The sequence below is a fragment of the Typopeltis vanoorti genome, chromosome 21 (assembly GCF_054136105.1).
Source record: "Typopeltis vanoorti isolate ZY-2024b chromosome 21, IOZ_Tvanoo_1.0, whole genome shotgun sequence".
Classification (NCBI taxonomy): domain Eukaryota; kingdom Metazoa; phylum Arthropoda; class Arachnida; order Uropygi; family Thelyphonidae; genus Typopeltis; species Typopeltis vanoorti.
Genome location: NC_143569.1, coordinates 28503059 through 28526753, shown reverse-complemented (window position 1 = coordinate 28526753; position 23695 = coordinate 28503059). Strand labels below are relative to the sequence as shown.

The window sequence follows — 23695 nt, the reverse complement described above, 5'->3', positions numbered from 1 at the left end:
GTGTATAATTCTGCTCTTCAAATTTCTCAGTAATTTTGGAGTCCTTTCTGTAAAGGGATTCTGTATACTCTTTCCATCTTTCTTTGATGTCTGCAGCTTCTGTAAGATATCCTTTGTGTTTACTTTTCAATATCGTCACCTTGGCACTAAACCTTCCTGTTAGTTCTCTGATCTTTTTGAAAAGGTCTCTTGTTTTTTCTTTCTTATTTTGGTCTTCTATTTGTTGGCATTCCTGGGTAAAGTATTTTTCTTGTCTCTTCTGGCTTGCCGTTGAAACTCAGCATTCAAATGCCGTACTTCCTGCAAATTTCCTGTGGCCTTCATTTCCCTCCTTTCCTGAGCAGTTTTGATGGCATCTTCTGAATTATATCGTTGATCTCTTCCCATATTTCATCTGGTTCTCTTTCACACAAATTGCGTGTGTTGAATCTGTTCTGTATGCTAATATTGTATTCAGCTGGCATGTTTCCAAGATCATATCTGATAGATATTTGTGATGTTTTCAGTTTCCGTAGTTTCACTTGTATCGTAGCCACTAATAACTCATGGTCTGTTACACAGTCTGCGTCTGGAAAAGTCTTGAGACTGAATTGCACTTCTCCATCTTCTTTGTCCAAGTATATAGTCAATTTGATTTCTGTGTTGTCCATCAGGTGATACCCATGTGTACAATCTTCTTTTGTGCTGTTTAAATCAGGTGTTAGCAACAAACAAAGAATTCTCTGCACAAAATTCAACTAGTCTCTTCCCTGCAGTGTTTCGAATACCTAAACCAAAACGACCTGTTATTCCTTGTTCCTCAGTCTCTCCCACTTTTGCATTCCAATCTCCGATAAGTAGCCATGAATCGCGCTTTGGTGCTGCATCTATCACTTCTTATAACTTGCCATAAAATTCTTAAATGTCTTCTTCTGATGCCTCTATAATAGGTGCATAAACCTGAATGATGGTCATATTCATTTGATGTCCACTCACTCTGAGAGAAATGATTCTATCACTCACTGGATTATAACCCAATACATAGCTAGCCATCTTTTCCCTGAGTAAGAAAGATACTCCGTTTTTTCGACTTGTCTCATGTCCTGAGTAATACAACATATAATCCCCTGACTGAAAATGGCCCATTTCTATCCATCTAAGTTCACTTATTCCCAATATATCCAGCTTCTTGCGCTCCATTTCCATCTTTATTATTTCCAGCTTACATTGGTTCATACTTCTAACATTCCAAGTACCAATCCTGTGTTTTTTTGTGAAACTTCTTCACAAACGTCTTCTTAACTTCTTGTACTCCACGTACAATTTACATATTGCTTTGCATTTTAATACACGAAAAGGAATTATTGCTAATAGGTATCTAACGTTTAATAAGATATTTGCAGGATCAGAATTTACAAATCAAAGGAAAAGTCCCCAGGAATAAAGATTTTGCATATTAAAATAGCAAAATCTATTTTAATATGCTGTCTTGAATTCGCAATACTTCCAAACTAAATGAGAGTGTATAAGTTTGTCTGTGTCCATAGATAGGTTTTTTTTTCATAGTGTGATATTTCTTGTTATATAGAACAGAAAGAAAGTTGGTGAGAAGAGAATCTAAGAAAATATTTCACTATTTTGTGTTGTACAATAACCCTGAATTCTGTATGCATATTAGTGCTTTAAGATAATTACCATAAAATTCTATTGTGATAATTTAAATGATGAAAAATCCTGTTTGTGTATTAAGATAAAATAAGACGTATAGATGAATAATAATAATAAAATACTTAAGTGTCAATTTATTCCATGCTAAATGTTTGGTAATCTGGATTTCCCGATCTTGTGATCAAACATGTGATCCAAACTCTTCTTAAAACCACTTTCTGGCATCGAAATAGTGGTCTCACACCGCGTAATGAAAATCATCTTTAAACTAAAAAATAAAGCTTTTTATTGGTTAACTGACCGAATTGTAGCATACGAAGCAATAAAATGTATCGTGTAACATCCAAAAATGTAGTACCGAATAAATAAAAACATTATTCTCCAAAAAAAAAAGAGATTCACTCTAGCTGGGCTCCCCTTGCTAATCCGCGATGCCATAAATTTCACAAACAGTGGAAGCATTTAAACTCACTACAAACATGTTGGATAAATAAGTGTCACCTAGCTTCGCGAAGTAGTTATATTTTAAAAAAATAATAATAGAATGTCAAGTGATTGATAATGCTATTGATCACTTGTAAGTTAAATCGAGATTTTGTCAGTTATGTCATTTTCGATTTTTCTGTCAGCAGTAGCGATGGATAATAAATTTGAATCGCTTCTTCAAATATGAAATCCGGGACATTTATAGGTTTGGGATATTTTGACCGTATCCAAAACAGAGCTGAATTAATTAATGCTTTTGGTGAAGAAGGAAAATGCGTAGAATTTAAATCGTTGGCGTTTATATTAGTGAAAAATCCTATCTGAGGTCAGCGCCAGCCAGAATGGGTATAGACTAGGTATATGGTTTTTATAAGCAACAAATTGTTTAAAATGATTTTATAATATTCTTATAATTCTCAAAAATATTCAGAGTTATAGATTGTTCTAAATGTGTATTCTCCATTGAAAATGTATCTATACTTGTTGAAATAAGTGTTGGGATAGTAGTTATATTATGTACAATGATGGACAGGGGAGATGCTGTTCTGTTTACTTCAACAGAATATATTTAATTCATGATACACCGGAAATTATGAAATAAATAAATAAATGCCACTTCAATGAACAGTCGCATTACCACAAGGCAAGTTAAAGGATTTGTGATAAATATGCAATTATAGTTTACATTATGCGATGAATTTTTTCAGTTGAAAGTTACACATTTATTATCAAATTAAGTGTTCGTATTCCAGAAAATTGTTCAACCTTGTATGGAATGAGTGCATAATTTTGAAAATATCTGAAGCGTGAATACGCTTTATTTCATAATACTATGAGCAAGGCTAAGGTTAAAAGCAAAGGTCATTGAACATTTTTGAAATGTAATTTTTCTGATCAGTAAACTATGCGCGTTTAGTTGTATTTTATTCCTCCTTTATCCATAAAGGAAAAAAAATAAGAAAATTTATGATAATTGTCATGCATTTTCCCAATATCCACATTGCTGTATTTTGTAATCATAAATACCCACTTAATTATGTTGTTATTCAGGAATCAATTTCTTTTAACTATCTTTAATTACAGAAAAATGGGGGAAAAAATGGAAATTTTAAAAGGTCAAAATAGAATTTTGAAAAAAAAAATGTTACGGCTACGTTTTTATCTGGAAAAACCTTCTTTTTGCTAAGAAAAATCCCTTGATTATTGGTGATATCGCAACATTCTAGAAGCATCTTTACTCGGTGACAAAACACATAGCCGAGCTCCTTTCTCCATAAAACTGACATTTACAGTTAATTCCTAAGAGAACTGAATCCAGTTCGCAAAGGCTTTGAAGACTTATTTGTATTTCAACCAATTTCAATTTATATAAAAAAAAGGATACACAAGAAAAGAGTCTAATGAAAATTTGAAAAAAAGACCGGAAGATATAAGACAACTCTTTTATTAACGGGATAAAGATTTTGCTATTTTAATATACTGTCTTAAACTCGCAGTAGTTTCAAACTAAATGAGAGAGTATAGGAAACTTTGTCTGTTTGCATAGATAGTTTCTATCATGGTTGGATATTTGCTGTTATATAGAACAGAAATAAAGCAAACGTGATAGTCCAATGCATTCCAAATAGACATTTCAAGAAAATATAAACATATATATAGTCTACCTTTTGAAAAATTGATGAAAAATATTTATCTTAATGTACAAGTAGCCAAAAGAAAAAAAAAATCTTTGGAGATGGAGACCATGAAATAAGAATAAAGTTGGGTATAGGAATAAATCGAAAAGGAAGAATAGATAAAGTTGGCATTGAGAAAAAAAAATTGATAGGAAGAAGTGTAAGATACATGAGTTTGTTTGAAGCAAGAATATATCAGAATAGGATAAGAAATGGAGATGTTGCGCCGATGCTGTAATAATTCAGCAGCAACGTGGGTTTCTTTCAAGTAAAACGTTGACAGAATAAATATAAACCGAAAAAAAAAAGATTGTGTAGAGTTTTATTATAAATGATAGCTATTATATCTACTCTATAATATAAAACGATAAGGCTTTTTTTTGTAACGTTTTTGTGTCACGTTATTTGAAACGTTTCGAAACACTCAGGGGCCAGCCTGAGTGTCGAGTCTTCAAAATTCGAATCGTCAGAATTCATGGAGAACCAGCCTGCCAGTCCAAAACTCGGAGGGTTGGGCTCGGGGGGGGGGGGAGGAACCCCCATTCGAGCCATCAGAATTCAAGGAGAACTGGCCTTCCAGTCCGCAACTCGGGGGTAGGGCACTGCAGGCGCCAGGGGGTGGAACCCTTCTTTCGAGTCATCAGAATTCAAGGAGAACCGGCCTACTAGTCCGGAACTCGGGGAGGGGGGGCGCTGTAGGCGTCAGGGGGGAGGATCCCCCTAGTGTATATATAAAATGATTGGCTGCTGAGAGGGGGGTATAATTAAGTCAACAAATTCAAGACGAATGATGCTCAGTACTAATAAAAATACTTCATTGAAGAGATCCACATGAAGATCGTGTCTTTTGGTCAAGATAAGTAACTCTCAAGTCTCGTGGCATATAATTAGGCGACTCAGCACTAAGAGGATTCAGTTTACGGTAGCCCAGTGGAAAGAGAATGGGGACTGAGCGGGATCGTGTAGGTCGGTGAATATTTTAATAGCGCATTTAGAAAAACAAAATACTTTTCATTAAATAACAAGAGTTACTTTTAAATTCTATTCCATTAGTAGAATGCATTTCCAACTACAGGAAGTGTATTCAAATAAAATACATTATTTACAGCCATTAAAATTTAAATAATCGATTCTATCGGCGTTAATTAATAATCAATTCCAGCTTAGCATTATCCGTATAGAAAACTTTGGGTAGCTCTAATTTTAGACGGTGAAATAGGAAATTAGCAGAGATTGGAAGGCAGATATCTATTCTTCAGAAATGCAGCAGACTTAACCAAACGTATCCCCCCCCCCAACATCACTGTCATCAGTTCAATTAAATGACAGGCAACATGGCTAATACATAAACTTAATGGTGCAATTAATTATAGGCTGCGCTAGTATCGAACGTTCATTGATGACAGCTGAACACGGCCAAGCATTATGGATTGATCAGTTGACATTATCTCGTTGCATAAATGGAAACAAAGGAGAAAAAAATGCTTAATGCGTAAGTTAAATGTTTATTTTAATATATAATATAATTACAATCATTCATATTTCCTTAAATAAAATAATTTAGTTAATATTAATTTAAATATTAAAACACCAAATAATTATTTGTATAATTTAGTATTATCTTTAACAGAGGTAAAGTGTAAAAATATTTCGCGCCTAAATTAGGAATGGTATATTTTTATATCAATTCTTTGTTGTGAAATATTTTTTTAACTCTTCGATGAGAAATATCTTCTCTGTAAACGTAAATACAGGTAACCCTCGTATAACGCGGTCTAAAATTGTAGTAACCCTTGTTGAACGCGGTACTTATACAACACGGTTCCGATAAAAACACAAATTGTAGTAACCCTTTATCTTTTCATGTTTTTCACCGCGCAATATAAAAATGAAATGTTATCTTCGTTAAATTTGTGTCTGCCTATCCTGCATGTAATTATAAGTAGCGAATTTATATTAGGGGAAATACCCTTTAGCAAGCATGTACCTCAATTGTTTACCGTATAAAACGTTTATTGTTGAAAATTGTCCTCGTTTCTGCCAGGAAAGTGCATTAAAAATCATAAGTGTGTTCATCTCAAGCTGAGCACTTTATTTTCTGGTGAGTTACATACAATATGCAATTCTTGCTTTTTTGTGTAAAAAAATATTTTTATAGTAATGGCCACAAACTGCAACGAAATGGAGAAAAAAAAATTAATTTCTCTCGAAGAAAAATATTCAAAATCTCGGATCGGTTGAAAAATGGAGAAAAACCAGGAGTTTTTGCAGGGACTTTGAATTTAAATGAATCAACAATTCGAATAATCAAACAAAATGAAAATAAAATCTGGGAAAGTGTTTATTGCTGGGTCAACGATAAGCGCAAAGCACGTTGCTCGTGTACACGATATTCTAATTGAGAAATCTCCAATGATTTCGATAGAAGATTGCACCTCAAAAGAAAATTCCTATGGATGGAAATCTTATTAAACAAAAAACTCGTTATAAACATTTATAGTGCAGATCAGGTGTTCATTGCGGATGAATCCGGGTTATATTGGGGGGAAAATGCAAAAAAGCACCTACATTTCGAAAAATGAAAGATCAGCTCCTGGATTCAAAGTTTCCAAAGATAGAATTACACTACTGTTTTGTAGTAATGCATCAGGTGATTACATGACAAAACCAGTGTTTATTAACCAATCCTCAAATCCTCGTGCTATGAAAGATTAAAATATGCACTATTTTATTTTGCCTAAAACATTTATACATTATGTGCAATGAAGTTTAAGTACAATTTGTAATTTTTATACTATGTATTTGTTTCATAGTTTATATGTTTTCTTAACTTACATAAATTACCTGAATTAAATAAAAAATATTTTTGTTGCATATGTCATTGATTTTTATATAATTAAAAAAAAAAACGATTTCTGAACATAACGCTACTTTTTCTATGTGATCTGAAACTCGCATAACGCGATTTATATAACGCGGCATTTCTGCGGAACCTAACATCCGCGTTATACGAGGGTTATCTGTATATGATTAGGCATGAGATATTTTTGTTATGTCTTCGTTGTTGAAAGTCGTATAATAATCAGGTGCTAATTACGCATAAAATATACTTTTACGTTATCAAACATGTACATATGTGAGGAACATTGCAGAAGTAATATATCTATTGCCATTCTCCACGAAACACAGATACCTTAGTGAAAAGAAAAACAAGACCATAGGTCGAAGGTTATTCTTTATTATTATTATACACTATTTCTAAATGTAATATATGTTTCTTTCAATATATATTCTCTGCTCATATACCCGGTTTTTCAAGCAGCTACACTAAAACTGTTGAGGTTGTTTAAAAGACTGTTTTCTCACTTTTGTTTTGACCTGTTTGTCATTTTTAAAATGGATACCAGGAGATGTGTCTTCAGTTTAGAAAATAACCGAACGTAAAAGGATATTTCACTTCAAATCAACGGCAATCGGATCTTTGATATTTCGGAGAAACCTACTTTGGTCTCCAATTACTATTTGTTGAAAAAAGCATTTTCCTTCCCTATGATAACGTTTAAGTTTGTACTTAGAAATCGGGAACAAACTTTGTCTTGTCTAAACAAATTTCGCAAGTCAGGTGATGGGCGCCAGCTTCCACTTTATGGTTGTCTAATTCTGTGACAATATTGTCAACTCATGCTAATAATCTCTGATGTATTCGGCTATGAAAAAACAAAACATGACCACATTCTCTTCAAGACCACTCTAAGCGATGTAGATGCGTATGTTGTGTGATGCATCCTATGAACATCTATCTGTATATATATATGTATATACAAACATATTACGTTTTATATATCGTAGGTGGTTATTACAATATTGATATATTGCATTATAACAGAATAACCTAGTACGTATTATGCAGTATGCATAACACTATACATTACTTACAGTGCACTGTCAGTTTGATTGGTTGTCGTAAGGGTTCTCCGACATCGTTACTAGTTTCACACATATAGTTCCCGGCATCCGCCTTTTGTGCTGTGGTAATGGCTAGAGAACCATTCTCAAGTACGTGGATGTGGGAGCTACTCAGGATACTTTGATACTGTTGAGGAGGATTTTCTGAAAAAGAAATAGAAAACAGTTACAAATAAGTATCTGTAGTCGGAAGCTTAGTTCTTAAGATAAATCATAACGACATGGTTTTGCGAATATTTTCCCCAAAGCATTTAGGAAGACTCATTGTGTTTATCTAATAGAGAGATGTATTTAAGGTACAGCTTTAGCCTCTGAAGTGTTCTTTTCGTATATTGCAACATTTGGGGAAAAAATCATTCCTGGTCTTCGAATGTAAATAAAAAACAAAAATCTGGAATAATGCATAAGAACTACAACGAATAAGAATTTTTCGTTTATCCGTGCCAAGCAACGCAATATGCACTTCCATTATGTCACCAGTCACCCCCTGGTCTAACAGCTTTCTCGGTTAAGTCGTAAATCCGCCCATTACCACTTTTATAGCTTACAATGTTGCCAGCATCGTTGGATCCTTTTAAGATGTATACCAAACCACAACGGGAGTTAAGAGACTAGGGAGATAAAAAAAAAAGTGGAGGCGATGTTCCATTTTCTCGCTAAAATATCCTGTTTTTGAAATATTGGAACGCATGTATATGACCCTATCATGTGTGTGGCCCTCCATGTTACAACCGAAGACAAGGACAAAACTAGCGCCGATAGTTGGGATATCTTGAGAGATTTGAATAACAAATGGGACCACGTTGCTAGAAACGATGTCTCGAGTGACCCAGTTTCTTGGTAAATGTCAAGTCATAAACGTATCAAAAAAAATAGAAAGAAACTAAGAACCATTATTCGTATTTTGAAACATCCACCATTCATTAAAGTCTCTATTGGTGCATTGTTTTTGCATTCTTAAAATTGTCTCAGCGTCGTAAATGGCTAATTTCATAGTAAAATGCATTCCCAATTCTTTATGTATCTTTATAATAGCATGTCTAGTGTTTTGGTTACGAAGCATGAAATGGAAAATTTTTGACGACACCGCCGCATCTAGAATATTGCAATATCGATCAATGTATTTTATACTCGGGAAAATAATATTTGACTGTTCTGGTAAAGAGAATGAGCTTGAAAGAAAATGATTCTAAATCTCTCAATATACTTAATGAGATTGTTAACATTTCGAAGCATGTACGAAATCCTCAGAGATAATGCAAAATTTGAAATTCAGGTAAATGAATGACATTGTAATGTTCTCTGTACGTGAAATGATATAAATATCAACTTTTACAACCTCGTATGAAATATCACAGTATGATGTGCTATCACTTTCGTTTTCGTTCAAATCCAGAAACGAGAAAAGAATAAAACATTGTCTATAGCTTACTATGTCTGGGTAAATAATGCACTAAAGAACTATTGGACTGTCAGGAAGATACAAGGATGAGAAATTTACCGGCTAGACACAAACACCCATAGTTACAGTGCCGAGTAAGATAGTGGACTCTAAATGCCCACCTGTGCTTACTAGGTGTGTAGAAACAGCTCCTAAGAGTATCATTTAGGAAAAGTGATGGCTACGTCAACATCATTCGCTTGTACGACAACTGGGAAGTTGGGTATTCCTACGTGTGTGATTTCTTTAGAATCGATCATAGATTCGGGACCATTACGGTAAGACATTCGCAACAACAAAATATCCTATGGGGTATAATTTAGTAAACACACCGAAAGTTTCAATTATAAGGAAGTTCGTAGGATGTGGGATTTTACATCTGTTTACTTTTGGAGAAAACTTTCTGTGGAGAATGGCGAACATTGTATTGTTCCATCAGCGAAATCTTTAGCAAAATATGTCCTAGAATATGATTTCTTTTGGTTTAAATCTCTCGTATAATACTGAAGTAAGATTCTTAATATATTTACGGGTTTTGGGTCCTTTATAGCACACCGGCTAGAAGCGATAATAGAAGTTGAATGTCTATAATGGAAGGGGGGGGGGGTTGGATGATTATATTTCGTACTGTCTAGGGACAGGGTGCTAAATATTCATTATGTAATCTAGGTGGTTATGCTAAGAGCGACTGGGTTTAGAATACGTTTCCTCCTAATAACGCTGCAAATCATTGATGTCATTCTAGTAGCCTTCACTATCTCTCTTTCTCATTCTAATGGGGAGAATTTAATAGCAGGAGTCCAAATACTGCAGTTAAGATACGAGATAACTTGATAAGTAAAGAATGATCTACTGTAATTCATCACATATGAAACTCTGGGGAAGTAATATTACTAAATATTGATGATGCGGTTAAGAGAAAATTCATAATATTATCTGCTCCGACGCATTATTGAATTGCATTTAAACAAACCGTATCAGGCAGGTGGGGAGACAGAAAGATTTACCGCTAATGTATATCATATAATTAGGGTATATGCATTCTATTGTTCGCTTATCTGTAAAAATTAACGTGACAGATGCTAAAACTTTCAACTGTGCAGTACAGTAATGTTGAAATTTACTTAGATTCTATAATTTTTTAAGCATTTTTTGCAATCAGATATAAAAATAATATATTTAAAAATATAGTGTAGTATTTTTGTTTATATTTAAGATATATTTGTAATAATTTATTTTTTGAGTTTAATTAATGTACACACCATTTTGCTTTTTCTATCGGAAATGATTATTTTTGCTATAATGGGAAGCCTATGCATCGTAGAGTAACGGTCGATTCCTTCATCCCTTATAATCCTTATAAGGGATGAAGGAATCAACCGTGAGATGCGGTAATTACTACCACCTTTGGAGGGTAATGGATGGCAATTCTGTAGCCAATGGGATGAAGGAATCGACCGTGAGATGCGGTGATTACTACTACCCTTGGAGGGTAATGGATGGCAATTCTGTAGCCAATGAAGTTCTAACTGAGGCTCAGCTATTGCTGTTACCCTCCTGCCATGATCAAAGCTTTAATAGCTCAATAACACCTTATCCCTACACTGTCCTCTACAGATAACAGGGAAGATGAAAAGCATTCTTGCTTCGCACCTTTAAGCCAGTCCTTATAAGGATTATAAGGCCCATGCATCGTATGTTACTGCATACCAAGCGCTTGGATGGTACCGTGCATATGCGGATAGATATTAATAATTTGTGTTTGAAAGTGTTTACAAAAGAAAACCTCTTTGGAAAGATTATCATCACTTTCAGTCTGCAGATGCAGAATTGTTGAAAACTATAATTGTGATTTATCTTTTAAAAATAAAAATCGCCTAATAAAGAAACTGTAGCCAAATTCCATTTATAACATATAAAGATTTTATTTTATTACCAAAGATTGTTTCTTACATTTTAGAGTAATTTGTAATTCACAAAAAGAATTTGAGTTACCGAACAGGGCATACGTATTACTATCGGTCGTTTTGATGAAGCTATTTATTCACGTATAATTTATGTGTTAATAACTTGAACAAACGATGTATTTATTATGAAGATGCTGTCAATTCAGTAAAGTATTTTGACTTCTTCGAATTTCAGAACAAATAATTCTTTTTATCAAAGCTGACTTATTTTTACTCTTTAGCGCAATCTGCCTTTAATAGGATTGCAAGTAAAACATTTTAAAACAATTTACAAGGAAAAAACCATGGTAGTAAGTTTAAAACTTTCTTTCAAGTCATCACCATTTCCTCAGCGTATTTTCAAAAAAAAAAAAAAAAAAAGAACTTCGTGCTAAGGAAAACAAAGTATACATCGATGCGATGGTGTGGCAGAGATAACGAGACATGAATTCTAATCTAGTGATGTGCAGTCAGCAACAGAAACTTAGATGCATTCACTGCACAAAAATCTATCCCGAACTTCCCATATAAAAACCAGTATTCTCTGAAACTGCTTTTACCAAACAAGACTACCCATGTTCATCGCTGATATAAGAAACCATAAAAATTGTGAATAAAAATCAACACTCAACAAATGCCTCACCTTGCCTTAGCAGCAAAGATCTGATTTCATCTACAACGTTCGTAGCTACAACCAAGACTGGAGAAGCCACACAAACTACATCCATTTCTATTTTCCTGGAAACTACTGTCATCATATTTCACGTGTCACTAGCTCCGCATGCTACATGGGTGCGTTTTCCCGCGTAGCTCTGGCAATGTATTGTTGGGACACCAGTGAGGCAGGCCGAGGAGAGTGGAGCAGAAAATGGAAACGTACGTGACCGGAAACATTATGTTGAAGATATATTTATGGACACGGGTTTATTGTGTCTGCCCGATATAGCCAGATATATTTTTAAGCCGACGGGCAGCACTGTAGAAGACACACACACACACAGCTTGGGGTGGAGTTTCTTTTTTGTATTTTCGTTTTTTTATTAACTTCAAATAAATAAAGCGGGTGGAGCAATAAAAGCAGATAATGAATAACAACGATCGACTTATGTACCACCCCCTTTTCCTCCCTTCTATTCTCCCCTCTTTTGCTCACATATTTGCATGTCATTACAAGGGTCTACGGAGAATCGTTTGCGAGATGTAATGCTCTTGAGGAACTTTGCAGCGTCGGTTATTATCTTGGAAACAGGAGATGTTTATGGCAAACGGAATCACGCAGGTTGAATACAGAAAGTTGATCCCATTCATTGAATGCCAAATTAGGTCATTTGATTTGGAGTTGGTGGATGTACTGAAACAGGATAGGGAGAGGGTTATTTCCTTGAGTAGAAGCATAGATTTACATGCACTATTGTCAACACGCCAAGAATTCTCTAATGCGTGCGTGTAAGTTGTAACATACTGACTAGTTATAACTGAATAGGAAATACGAACTATTATCAACATACAATAAACTATATAATCGTAAATGTAAGAAGATTTCTAAAAATGATAAACTACTTGACATATTTGAGATTCTACTTTAGGTATATTACATTATCTGAAAACACCACTTATTATCTTGAATGATGGAAGTAGATTTTAAAAAATGTTTTCAACTCAGGTAGGGATATCAGGTTTCAGATGCTGTTTGTATGGAAATTCTGTATGTATCATATCACAGTTTAAAAAGTGAAATAAATATATTTATTTATATTTATACCTTTTTAAAATATCTTCATATCATATTTAAAATATCTTCATATCATATATATATATATATATATATATATATATATATATGGAAATTCTGTATGTATCATATCACAGTTTAAAAAGTGAAATAAATATATTTATTTATATTTATACCTTTTTAAAATATCTTCATATCATATATATATATATATATATATATATATATATATATATTTATACCTTTTTAAAATATCTTCATATCATATATATCATATATATATATATATATATATATATAACTTTTTAAAATATATTCATATATATATATATCTATACCTTTTTAAAATATATTCATATATATATATATATATCTATACCTTTTTAAAATATATTCATATATATATATATATCTATACCTTTTTAAAATATATTCATATATATATATATATCTATACCTTTTTAAAATATATTCATATATATATATATATCTATACCTTTTTAAAATATATTCATATATATATATATCTATACCTTTTTAAAATATATTCATATATATATATATATATATATATATATATATATATATATACCTTTTTTAAAATATATTCATAAATATATATATATATACCTTTTTTAAAATATATTCATAAATATATATATATATATATATATATATATATATATATATATATATATATATATATATATATATATATATATATCTCCATACCTTTTTAAAATACATTCATAATTTGATAGACAAATTTTAAGTATTCTTCGAGCTCAACTTGTTGATGCTGTCTATCGGCAAAAATGCAAAGCTATGACATACTGAACACTAGAAATTAATATTTATCAATACACCCGTCGGTCCGGACTGTTACTAAAAATCTGTTGGATTTTAATATCAATATGAGCCAAAAATAGACGTCTTTCCCAGTAGTCATATTCTTTCCCTCTCAGCTAACAATAGATTTGAACAAAACGTATCTGACTTTGCTTCTACTTTTTTGTATTTAAAGTAATCGAGATAGCCTATATAGAAAGCATCTAACGATAAAATATAACGAACATCGTACCTTTATGATCTCGATTATATTTTTTCTACATCCCCAACATAGTGAATTCAGTTCGTTGAACAAAAATATTTATGGCATTGATAGACTAACTGATCATAAGTTTATTTAGTGACCAAGAAAATAATTCTGAAGTACGTCGGAATTCTTTTCTTGTCTCAAAACAACTTTGTGGATGCAAAAAAATTTACATACATAATATACGATCCCCCATTACTATTATTTATCATTAGTTGTGTCAGGTAAATCAACCAACAAATCTATATATTAGTGACTGTTCAGGAAACGGAAATTCCATTCGCCGCTATGATATACGAACTGTTTTTTCTTATACTTTGACAAAGCATAAGGTCCTAAAGGGGTAAGGGAATAATTTATAATTATTCACAACGTGAAACAACATCTCGCTAAATTGAAAAAAAAAAAATCGAGTATCATAAGATGTTTGGCATTGCGACAGTTTATATTGTAAAAGTTAAATAAGCAGCTATTCTTAGTTAATTGGTGGCATGTCTCCCATCACTTTAAAACCTTAATAGTTCGAGTCCAACTTAAGAATACAAATACAGAAACTTTTGTACAAACGTAGGCAACAAAAGAAACAGTTCCTAGCACTTATAAAGCATTTATTAGGAGCACACCAAAAGAAGGAAATTAAAAAAGGAAGTTAAAGCTCGTAATGTTAACTGTGATTAAAATAAGCACGCTTAGAATTACATTTTGAGTTACCATTTTCACATTGAAACATTCTAAATCCATTTTCATATATTTCAAATTTCAAATATACATGCGTGCTTATAGTCCTTATAAGGACTGGCTTAAAGGGGCGAAGCAAGAATGCTTTTCTTATTCCCCGTTATCTGTAGATCTGTAGAGGACAGTGTAGGGATATGGTGTTATTGAGCTATTAAAGCTCTGATCATGGCAGGAGGGTAACAGCAATAGCCGAGCCTCAGTTGGAACTTCATTAGCTACAGCATTGCCATCCATTACCATCCAAAGGTATTGGATTTTGGATTCTCTGTCTCCTCTTACATGCGTGCTTATAGTCCTTATAAGGACTGGCTTAAAGGGGCGAAGCAAGAATGCTTTTCATCTTCCCCGTTATCTGTAGAGGACAGTGTAGGGATAAGGTGTTATTGAGCAATTAAATTAAAGCTCTGATCATGGCAGGAGGGTAACAGCAATAGCCGAGCCTCAGTTAGAGCTTCACTGGCTACAGCATTGCCATCCATTACCCTCCAAGGGTATTGGATTGAATGAATCAGTCACCGCATCTCACGGTCGATTGATTCATCAATCAATCGCCTACCTTTATGCTCATTATGCACTCTCCATATAAATAAATCTATATAATTTAATAAATGGTGTCAATCTGTTATAGTAAATTTTTATGTTTATTTTTTAATTTTAACCCTAAATCATTGAATTTTCTAAAGAATTTTATATCTAGCAATATTTTATATCTGAAATTACTATAAAATAATTTTACAAACATAAGGATAACATTTCATTCTATGTCTGCCATTGCTATCACAGCAGGTTTCTAATAAACCGTTGCAAATGACTTTCCTTTCTTTACTGTATCTTTCCGAAGAAATCACTGTTGCAACACGTGCAACGCTATTAAAGCAGTGTTATTTTACTCTTAATGCCTTAGCTGGGGATTGCAGCAATTTCCTAAGGCATTTGCGTGGAGAGGTTCGTAATGTTGTCGGATACAATTAGACTCCAGTAAATCTTCTCAAAGAATGCTAACTATTACTGCCTCCGTGAGGATGACTGTTTTTATTTCTGCCTCTGATGTTCCGTTTTCGCTAAGAATGTCTATTATTACACGAATAATACAATAAGAAAGAATGCACCAAAATTTAAATAACTTAATTTACATGAAGGTATACCGCAGGGGGAATGTTCACTAGCATGTTGAAATTTTTGAAGCTAAATCATTTGCGTGTGGAAAAAATGAAGTAAAATTCCCTTTGTTTATGTTTAAATATTGATTATCTCTTACACTGTGAAACATAGTTGAGTTGTTTACACGATGTAACAGGTATGAGATCAAACCTTGGGAAATTTCAGAAGAAAGTACTTAGTGCATTACTGATATTTATCCTAAAACTCAGATTTAACATTAAAAAAAGGTGACTCTGAAATAATGATATTTTATAAGCAACCGTTTTATAGGCGTATGAATACGAAAAGGTGCTATGTCAGTATCCCCCCCCCCTCCTCCAACGAATTCTACACTATATCATGGTAGCATACGCAGATACGTAATAGTTCGACTGGTTATTTCGTGTTTAATTATAGAGTTTGTGAATAATTATATTTATTTCACTGTTCATTTCGTGGAGAAAATTCAGAGGCCAGTGACCAAGATGGCGATTTTTTTATGGAATGTTCTCTGTCAGAATAGCTTGAGAGTGGGCTGATTACAGAAGTTGGTTGATAGGAGAAAAAGAGGGTGTATGACAGAAACATTTAAGTTGCTTAAAGGGTTTTATAGGATTTATGGAGGGGAAATGTTTCAGCACTTGGCTAGTGGGGTCTGAAGAATAGGTCATCGCTGGAAGTTGAATAAAGGTGTGGTTAGTAGAAGTGTGAGAACTAGATGTTTTGCCTTGAAGAGTTGCGAATGAGTGGAATGGATTGCTAGAGTCATTTTGGAGTGCTTTGTTTGTTAATATGTTCAAGGAGAGGTATGATAGATTGTGTGGATAGTTGGCCAACAATTCATAATGCAGATCCCTTAATTCAGGTGCATTGTTCTGATGAAAGATGATTTTGTATTCTGGTATTTTTTCGTCTAGTCTGGTTAAAACATCTGAATAATATTCTCCGGTTATTATTTTACCCTTTTAAAGATAATTAATAAACAAAATGCCTTTACATCCTAAGACACCGATGCCATGACCTTTCCTGCTGATGAAATCGACTTTTTTTCTTCTTCAGCACTGAACAACCGGTTTCTGTCCACTGTTTTGACATCTCATCAATGGTAATAAAGCGACACACAAAATCAATTTTATTCTTGTTAAAACGCTTCAAGAACTGTTCAGAGATTTTGTGCAAGTACATTTTTGATCTACTGTGAGCAAGTGTGGCACCCATCTTACACAAAGTTTTTTTATTTGCAATTATTCATGCAAAATATATCCTACACGTTCTTTTGAAATGCCTATAGTCTCAGCAACTTCACGAACTATTGACTCGCCGGTCATCCAATACCATATCGTGCACTTGATCAATGATTTCTGGTGATGTTACACTTTTTGAACTCCTTCACGTGGATCATCTTCATGGCTTGTACGGCCACGTTTAAACTCGGCAGCCCATTTCTTAATTAGTAAAAACGAAGGAGAAGGATGCCCATAAACTTTTATGAACTTCGAATGAATTTCATTTGGAGTTAAACCCCCCTTCTTTTACAAAGAATTTTATAACTGATGATACTCAATTTTATCCATTTCACTGGATACAGACAACATGTTTGCTTCAAACAGCTGTATAAAATAAACTACTTGATAAAAAAACTTTCTATCAAGATGTATACAGATGTACCAACTCTTAGAAAAAAAAAAATGTTGTCGATAGTGTTGCTATCTATGGTCGAGGCCGAGAACCTTTCAGACCACCCTCGTAAATAACTGATTTTATTTTGTAATTTATTTTTACAATTGCTTCGATTCTTAATTTATGTTTTGTTTTCAAATTTTCTATCTGCTACTCTGGAATGAACTCTTCGTCGCTTCATTTATCAAGTCCAAAACAACAACAAATACAAAATAGTTTGTTACTCTTAAAATTACCTGATTTTTTTCCTATTAAAACTGCGTTAATTACAGATATAACCTCAGAGTATTTCTTCCTATTTTCAGATTTTTTGCAAAAAATTAAAAAAATAGCGGATATTACCGTGCAGACGTGTTATCTCTGCCGATAAAAATGAAAAGAGAAGGGGGGAATGTAAGAAAAAAATGTGTAATGTGCTATTATTACCAAACATTCATTCAGAATTTTTTTTTTTATCCATGTCGTTACTAAAGGTGCTGTTCAGCTAAAGAAATTCCTGTATTGGCTCTCGTGTCTTTTGAGAAAAGTATCGAGCACTTAAAAACCATCACTTTTTTGAGGGGTCGGGGGAAACAGAAACTCCGAAATGAAAAATATCATGTTGTCTCATCAGATCCTGTTTAAATACAATGCCTAGTTTTTGTTTGTTTGAATAATCCATTAATATGAACTCCAAAAAAAAACTAAGAAGAAAAGATTTTTGCATCTTATTGAAAATTAGACATTCGGTCATTAGAAAGAGGGTCTTGATATTATATAATAAAGTTCAAAAACGAAAACCAATTTGCACTGATCCTGTTCTTTGAATTTAAAGAAATCTTTAAAAACCGGAATACCTTTACATTTCTTGTAAGAATCAAATACATCAGTTGAGCATAATTTATAACTGAACTCAGCTAATATCTTGATTCAGAGTACAGAGGTTTTCCCCATCTTCCAAACCATTCTACTTTTAAACACAAATTCATAGAATAACAAAAACATACGTTTGAAGAATGACAGTTTATTTAAAAAGAAATAAAAAAATAAAGCTCACTGCCGTAGGCTACTCGGGCATAAACCTAGTCCTTATAGTCCTTATATATAAGGACTGGCTTAAAGGGGCGAAGCAAGAATGCTTTTCATCTTCCCCGTTATCTGTAGAGGACGGTGTAGGGATAAGGTGTTATGAGCTATTAAATTAAATTAAAGCTCTGATCATGGCAGGAGGGTAACAGCAATAGCCGAGCCTCAGTTAGAACTTCATTGGTTACAGCATTGCCATGCATTATCCTCCAAGGGTAATGGATTGAATGAATCAATCCATAACCAGCCACTCACCACATAAACCTAGAATTATAAGATAGTTCTTTTAGATTTAAGTTATGTATTTTCATAATTGGTGTAAGAAATTCATTGTTTAAATTAAATAGTCTATGAAGGCGTTAAATGCATATATGATTATTTATATAGAATTTTTAATTATTATAATAATTATCAAAGAAATTTTTTTTTCTAACATTCTAAAATGAATTCATTGTTCTAAGGAACGTTAAGCAGTGTACACAACATATTCTACAACTAAGCGATCAATAAACTGGTCAAGAAAAAAAGATCATGTTAGCAGTTAGTTTCAAATTATAATTATACCAATTTCATCTACGCATTTCGTATATTTAATCAGAAATTTTCTTCGCTAAATTTTGTTTATGCATTAAAAGAAAGAAAATAAAACTGACTGCTTAAGCTGTGTTAATTTTGATAATACAGTGCATCTCTTTTGTGTTTGTATTCAAAATTCAAATATCTGATTAGTTTAATTAAAAATACACTTTTATTTCCATAATATATTAATGTATTTTTAGTATTAAATTCAAATATTGTATATTGTACATATATTTGCGAAAATTCGCATAAAAACATTAACAGTGCTTCTGTTAAATACTAAAAGGTATCGTCAGCGTAAGATTCTCATTATTTTTCTGTCATGAATGCTAAGCAATCTTTTTTTTTTTTTTACTTCTGCATCTTACTCCTAAAGTCTGCTTTATTCGTTCCTATATTTGAAGATTTAAGTCCTACGGTCACCTCAACAACAATATATTATTTGTCTAATTTCGGTTAAACGTTAAGTTAACGTATTTCAAACCATCAGAGTCTATACAGCTTATGTAATTTCATAAATCGGTGGCACAATACCAAACTTCTGCAATGAAATAATTAGAAATCTAAAATTTTATTTAAGAAAAATGCTGTAGTCTTACTTCATTGCACAGTCTTAAGTCGTAATTATTGCATTTCTATTCCAAAATTTCGAGAAATAGTTATCCTTGAACATAGTAAATAGTTTTTCTCCTTTGCTGTTAAAATCCTAATTGGTACGTAACTTTTGTCTTAAGAGAATTTCATTATAGCGTGCGTTTCACCTCTTCAAATTATAATTCAGATTTTGTTCCACCCGAATACTAATGATTTATTAGACATTGCTTATATATAATATAAACAATGAAGTTTCACAGGTGTCTTTACGTAGCAATTATTAAAACTAATTTCCTTTAAACGTTGAATCTGTTAAACTGTTTGGAATACTAATTACAAAGCTTGCGCCATTTTGCATAATCACACCACAAAAAACTCTGCAATACAACCTAATCTAATATGTAGCGAGTCAAAACATAACGGATTTATTAAAATGGCGTCATGTTTTTTTTTTGCTAGATGGATGACGCAAAAATGCTTTTCATATACTCCGTTATCTGTAAAGAAAATATATGGATAGGGTAATATAGTACTATAAGCTCTGATCATGGCAGGAGCAATGGCCGAGACTCAGTTAAAACTTCATTGGCTGCAGCATTGCCATTGCCTGGATACTCATTTTAGTCGCCTCGTACGATATGCATGGGCTACATTGGGGCTATTATTATCCCGTCCACAACACGGAGTTTATTTATTTATTTATGATTTTTTTTTGGCTAGATGAGCAAAGCAAGAATGCTTTTCGTATTCCCCGTTATCTGTAAAGGACAATGTAAGGATATAGTGTTATTGAGCTCTGATCATGGCAGGAGGGTAACAGCAATAACTGAGTCTCAGAACTTCATTGGCTACAGCATTGTCATTTATTACCCTCCCTGGGTACCCATTTTAGTCGCCTCATACGACATGCATGGGCTACAGTGCAGCTATCTGTATAGGACAATGTAAGGATAGGTGGCGCTACATGAGTAACAGCAATAGCCGAGTCTCATTTAGAACTTCATTGACCACAGCATTGCCATCCATTACCTTCCCTGGATACCCATTTTAGTCGCCTCGTACGATGCATCAGCTACATTGGGGCTATTCTTATCCCGTCCACCACAGGAATGCCTATTTAATTCTTCTTAAAGTCCTTATAAGGACTGTCTTAAAAGGACAAAGCAAGAATGCTTTCATACTCCTCGTTATCTGTAGAGGACAGTGTAGGGATAAGGTGTTATTGAGCTATTAAAGCTTTGATCATAGCAGGAGGGTAACAGCAATAGTCGAACCTCAGTTAAAACTTCATTAGCTACAGCATTGCCATCCATTACCTTCTAAGGGTATTGTATTGGATTGAATGAATCAATCACCTCTATTTAATTCTTATCCTTATAGTCCTTATAAGGACTGGCTTAAAGGGGCGAAGCAAGAATGCTTTTCATCTTCCCCGTTATCTGTAGAGGACAGTGTACGGATAAGGTGTTATTGAGCTATTAAAGCTCTGATCATGGCAGGAGGGTAACAGCAATAGCCGAGCCTCAGTTAGAACTTTATTGGTACAGCATTGCCATCCAAGGGTATTGGATTGAATGAATCAATCCTCTATTTAATTCTTATAGTCCTTATAAGGACTGGCTTAAAGGGGCGAAGCAATATTGCTTTTCATATTCCCCGTTGTCTGTAGAGGACAGTGTAATGATAAGGTGTTATTGAGCTATATAAATATAAAGCTCTGATCATGGCAGGAGGGTAACAGCAATAGCCGAGCCTCAGTTAGAACTTCATTGGCTACAGCATTGCAATCCATTACCCTCCAAGGGTACCAATTTTAGTCGCCTCGTACGACATGCATTAGCTACATTGGTGCTATTCTTATCCCGGCAACCACACGGGGAGTATTTAATTCTGATTATATTGACATTTATTTTAGTAAAGCTATTTTTAACTAAAAAAGGTGTATAAATCATTTTAAATTAAAAATAACATATTAAGGCATTTTCGATCATTTATTTAAAAAAAAATCAATATTCTTTAATAAAAGTTTATTATATAAGAAAAGTTTCTTTACTAATAATTAATTCTTATATAACTTTGCTGTAATATTCCTCGAAAACTAAGTTCACATTATTTCAAAAAATCAATTATGAAATATTCCACCATCATTTTATTGAACATTTTTAACGCCATTCTTATATAGATATTCATATAGAATTCAAACATTTTGCAATTCTCCTTCACATAGAAATAAAATAAACTACAAGAATAATAAATTACCTTTGGAATATTTCCACCTGATGACAGGTCTCGGCTCTCCTTCAGCTTGGCAGTCAAAGGTTACTGGCATTCCAGACAGAGCTGCTTGATCGGTTGGTTTTATTAACCATCGCGGTGGAGCTGTGGACAGAAACGAGACTGATGATTAATGAAGATGGGTCGGATAGGTTGATAGTAGCGATCTACATGCGTAAGAATTAGGAGCAAATAATCGCTATCTTATTAGTAATGAAACTTCGGTTATAATCGTGTGGGAAAGACAAGGAAGTCACTCCTCGATATCACTTTACCTAATTAATCCATTTGTTGATTTCAATAAAGCATTATTTTTAACAATGCTTTATCTTTAGTTGTTTCTTATATTTTGAGGAAGAGGATGGAAATTTTCATTTCGTTTTTACTTAAAGCTATAAAACATTGATTTATTCTTAAAATGTACATTAGCTATTTAATTATAATTGGTTTAAAATTTAATTTTGTGCTTAAATTATTGAATGTAACAATTTCAGACGACGTTTTGACAATTTAATGGAGACGATGCATATTGGAAATATAAGTACTGCGCAGTCGCGAGAGTCTGACATTTAACCTTCAAGTGAAAATGATTTAGCTAATTTCAATTTTTTTTTTTATTCTTCAAAACAGGCAAAGCTGCTAAATCGCATAAATGACAGATTTTCAAATGCACATAGTATACAGGCCTCATAGTCTTAGTTGTATATGCTATTATTCCAACTAATATCATTTGAAGATCTGAACTGGTTTAGAAAAGCACTTTGGTCACTAGAGAAGGGTTCCTCCAGCGTTAAGATTGCATTGCGTTTCGTAGGCAAAATAGTGTTAGAAAATCTTACTGGAGACATAAGTTGCACTCATGAATACCCTTTAGTTAGAAACATCTAGGTTCGAATCCTGTTTAGAATGCAAATAACATTTGTGAGGACTACTCACCAGTCTCATAATGAGTTAAACGAGAAGGAAGAATACACCAAGATAATAGACAAGAAATATTATCTTTCAATGTGCTTCGGTAGTCATTTGAAACAACTCAGTTGGTGACTGCTCTAGAGTAAGGTTGTTCAAGAGCGCTACTAGTTTGTGTTCCACCCGCACCTTTTGATGACATACTTAGTTGGCTATCCTTAGTCCAGGATATAAAATTACTATAAAAGTGATGTTAATAAAACAAAACATTTACTTCTAAAATATGGTATATCTCTCCGAGTTTGAAAATTACTATTTCTTATTTTTTTCAGAAATAATATTTAGTGTGTAAGTGTTTTCTATTCTATATTTTCTCTATTTCTTGTAATGCGTGATTAAATATTATTTTACTTTTTTTTTTCAACGTGTAGTTGCCATGGCGACGCTCAACGTTGATCAAGACGTTTATTGTATCGGGGTATTTTGAGTTCAGAGGAAAAAATAAAAAGCAGTCTATAATTTAAAAAAAAAAAAAAGTTCAACCCCATATTCTAGGGAAGTACAGTAGATTCCCTAGACAGAGGTCGATAAATTGCAGGTGTTCAGTAAAATGCTCCAGATAAATGATGCAGTGTTTTAGTGATATGTTATAACCTTTTCTCGAGGAGTAGATGCATATTATTACAAGAACACAGACTACTTGAGATGTTAATTTATTTAAAATCA

At 33.1% G+C, this 23695-nt stretch overlaps 1 protein-coding gene across 1 annotated transcript in view; it reads right to left on the bottom strand.

The window, feature by feature from the left end:
* Positions 1–23695, bottom strand: part of LOC150094688 (cell adhesion molecule Dscam1-like) — a 374142-nt gene that overhangs the window by 146631 nt on the left and 203816 nt on the right. The window contains exons 10-11 of the mRNA XM_090411632.1: positions 22046–22165; positions 7746–7919 (exon numbers count right to left, since the gene is read on the bottom strand). Of these exons, the coding sequence (XP_090267758.1) occupies positions 7746–7919; positions 22046–22165 (294 nt within the window). The remainder of the gene's footprint in view (positions 1–7745; positions 7920–22045; positions 22166–23695) is intronic.